This window comes from Sinocyclocheilus grahami, unplaced genomic scaffold (assembly GCF_001515645.1).
Source record: "Sinocyclocheilus grahami isolate Dianchi unplaced genomic scaffold, SAMN03320097.WGS_v1.1 scaffold5821.1, whole genome shotgun sequence".
NCBI classification, from domain to species: domain Eukaryota; kingdom Metazoa; phylum Chordata; class Actinopteri; order Cypriniformes; family Cyprinidae; genus Sinocyclocheilus; species Sinocyclocheilus grahami.
The window spans coordinates 565-2,150 of NW_015510404.1; the positions used below are offsets into that span (position 1 = coordinate 565).

At 43.8% G+C, this 1,586-nt stretch overlaps 1 protein-coding gene across 1 annotated transcript; it reads right to left on the bottom strand.

The window, feature by feature from the left end:
* Positions 1-8: 8 nt before the first annotated feature.
* On the bottom strand, positions 9-1,041 carry LOC107577353 (E3 ubiquitin/ISG15 ligase TRIM25-like; the record flags this gene model as incomplete). Its single annotated transcript, XM_016263437.1, has 2 exons — positions 412-1,041; positions 9-104 (listed from the first exon to the last, which is right to left on the bottom strand). Coding segments are annotated over exons 1-2 (669 nt in total), but the record flags the coding sequence as incomplete, so codon positions are not given.
* Between the last annotated feature and the right edge of the window lie 545 nt (positions 1,042-1,586).

Sequence of the window (1,586 nt, forward strand, 5' to 3'; positions counted from 1 at the left end):
AGACTCACCTTATGAGACTCCACAGCCTCTCTCAGCTTCTGAAGATCTTTCTCTCTCTGCTGGCTTCTCTGCTGGAGCGTCTTCTGCGTCTCCTTCAGCTGGTGCTGCAGGACAAACAGATGAATCTCACAGAAAACTACTGGCACTAAATCTTCATGTGAACAGATGAATCCAGTAAAAGTGGAGCTGATAACTAATGGCTGTAGGTTCAAACTCCAGAAGTGACGATCGTTACAATCATACATGAATTATCATGAAGATTAAGGCCTGTTTCACACTGCAAGCGTAAGTATTATAAAAGTGAAACTGACACAGAGCTTCACACTGACAGTGTTTCTGTGGTCTGTGTAATTCAGCTGTGGCTATTGGATCAATACACTGAGTATTAACTTGATCGTGAGTTTTAAATACCTGTTTCTCTGTCCTCTGTTCTGCTGCTGATACAATGTCATGGTTTTTATGTTCAATAACCGTACACAGCACACATACACATTTCTGATCAGTGCGACAGAAAACCTCAAGGAGCTTCTCATGTTTCTGGCAGATCATCTCCTGCAGTCGTCCAGTGGCTTCAGTCAAATTGTGTCTCTTTCCTTTAAACAAACTCTCATGTTGTTCGAGGTGATTCTGACAGTAAGAGTTCAGACACACCAGACAGGACTTGACGGCTTTGTATTTTCTTCCAGTACAGACGTCACACTGCACATCTCCAGCTCCAGCGTCACAGTCAGCAGAGAGTTTGGTCTTCTTCAGTTTCTCCACCACTTCAGCCAGCATGGTGTTTCTAGCTAAAGCAGGTCTTGGGCTGAAGGTCTGTCTGCACTGAGGGCAGCTGTAGACTCTCTTCTGATCCTCCTGATCCCAGCAGTCTGTAATACAGATCTTACAGTAACTGTGTCCACAGGAAGTTGTCACTGGATCCTTCAGGAGATCCAGACACACTGAACACAAGAACTCATCCTGAGAAACTCTGGCTTCTGCCATTTTACTGCATGAATACAGAGACACAAACACACAACAGCTCAGCTGCACTTCAGTTTCTCTTTCCCTGAAATCAGGTGATTCCTGTTTCCTGCTTCTGTGTTTCAGTCACGTGTGCATCATTCTCTCATACTCATGGCCGGACTTACCACTGGGTTTGAATGGGCTGCAGCCCAGGGGCCCCGCCTTAACCCGTTTACATTTGTTCAGTTATGTGCCTGTCAGAAATTATTAGCCACATTTCAACTGCGCACAAGGGCCAGCCGGGGCTAACAGCTTCCAACTATGACCTCCGAAGCCATAATCAAACAGCATTAACTGGAATTTATGATTTTTTTTCACATAGTAAAAGGACACGTATTAAATCATGTCTGCGCTGCACCGAATCGCCGATTAATTTGTGATCACATGGCTACTTTAAACGGTTCAATTAAGCCTTTAGCCCAAAAGAGCACACATTTAAAAATATACTGATGAATTCTCACATGTTCACGCCTCACATCTGTTCAGAGGATGGTTCTATGTTATATTAATGTTCCACTAAATTAATCTGAAGAGTTTTGAGTGCTCTCTCCCGTCCAAAGACTATAGAATACCCTAATATC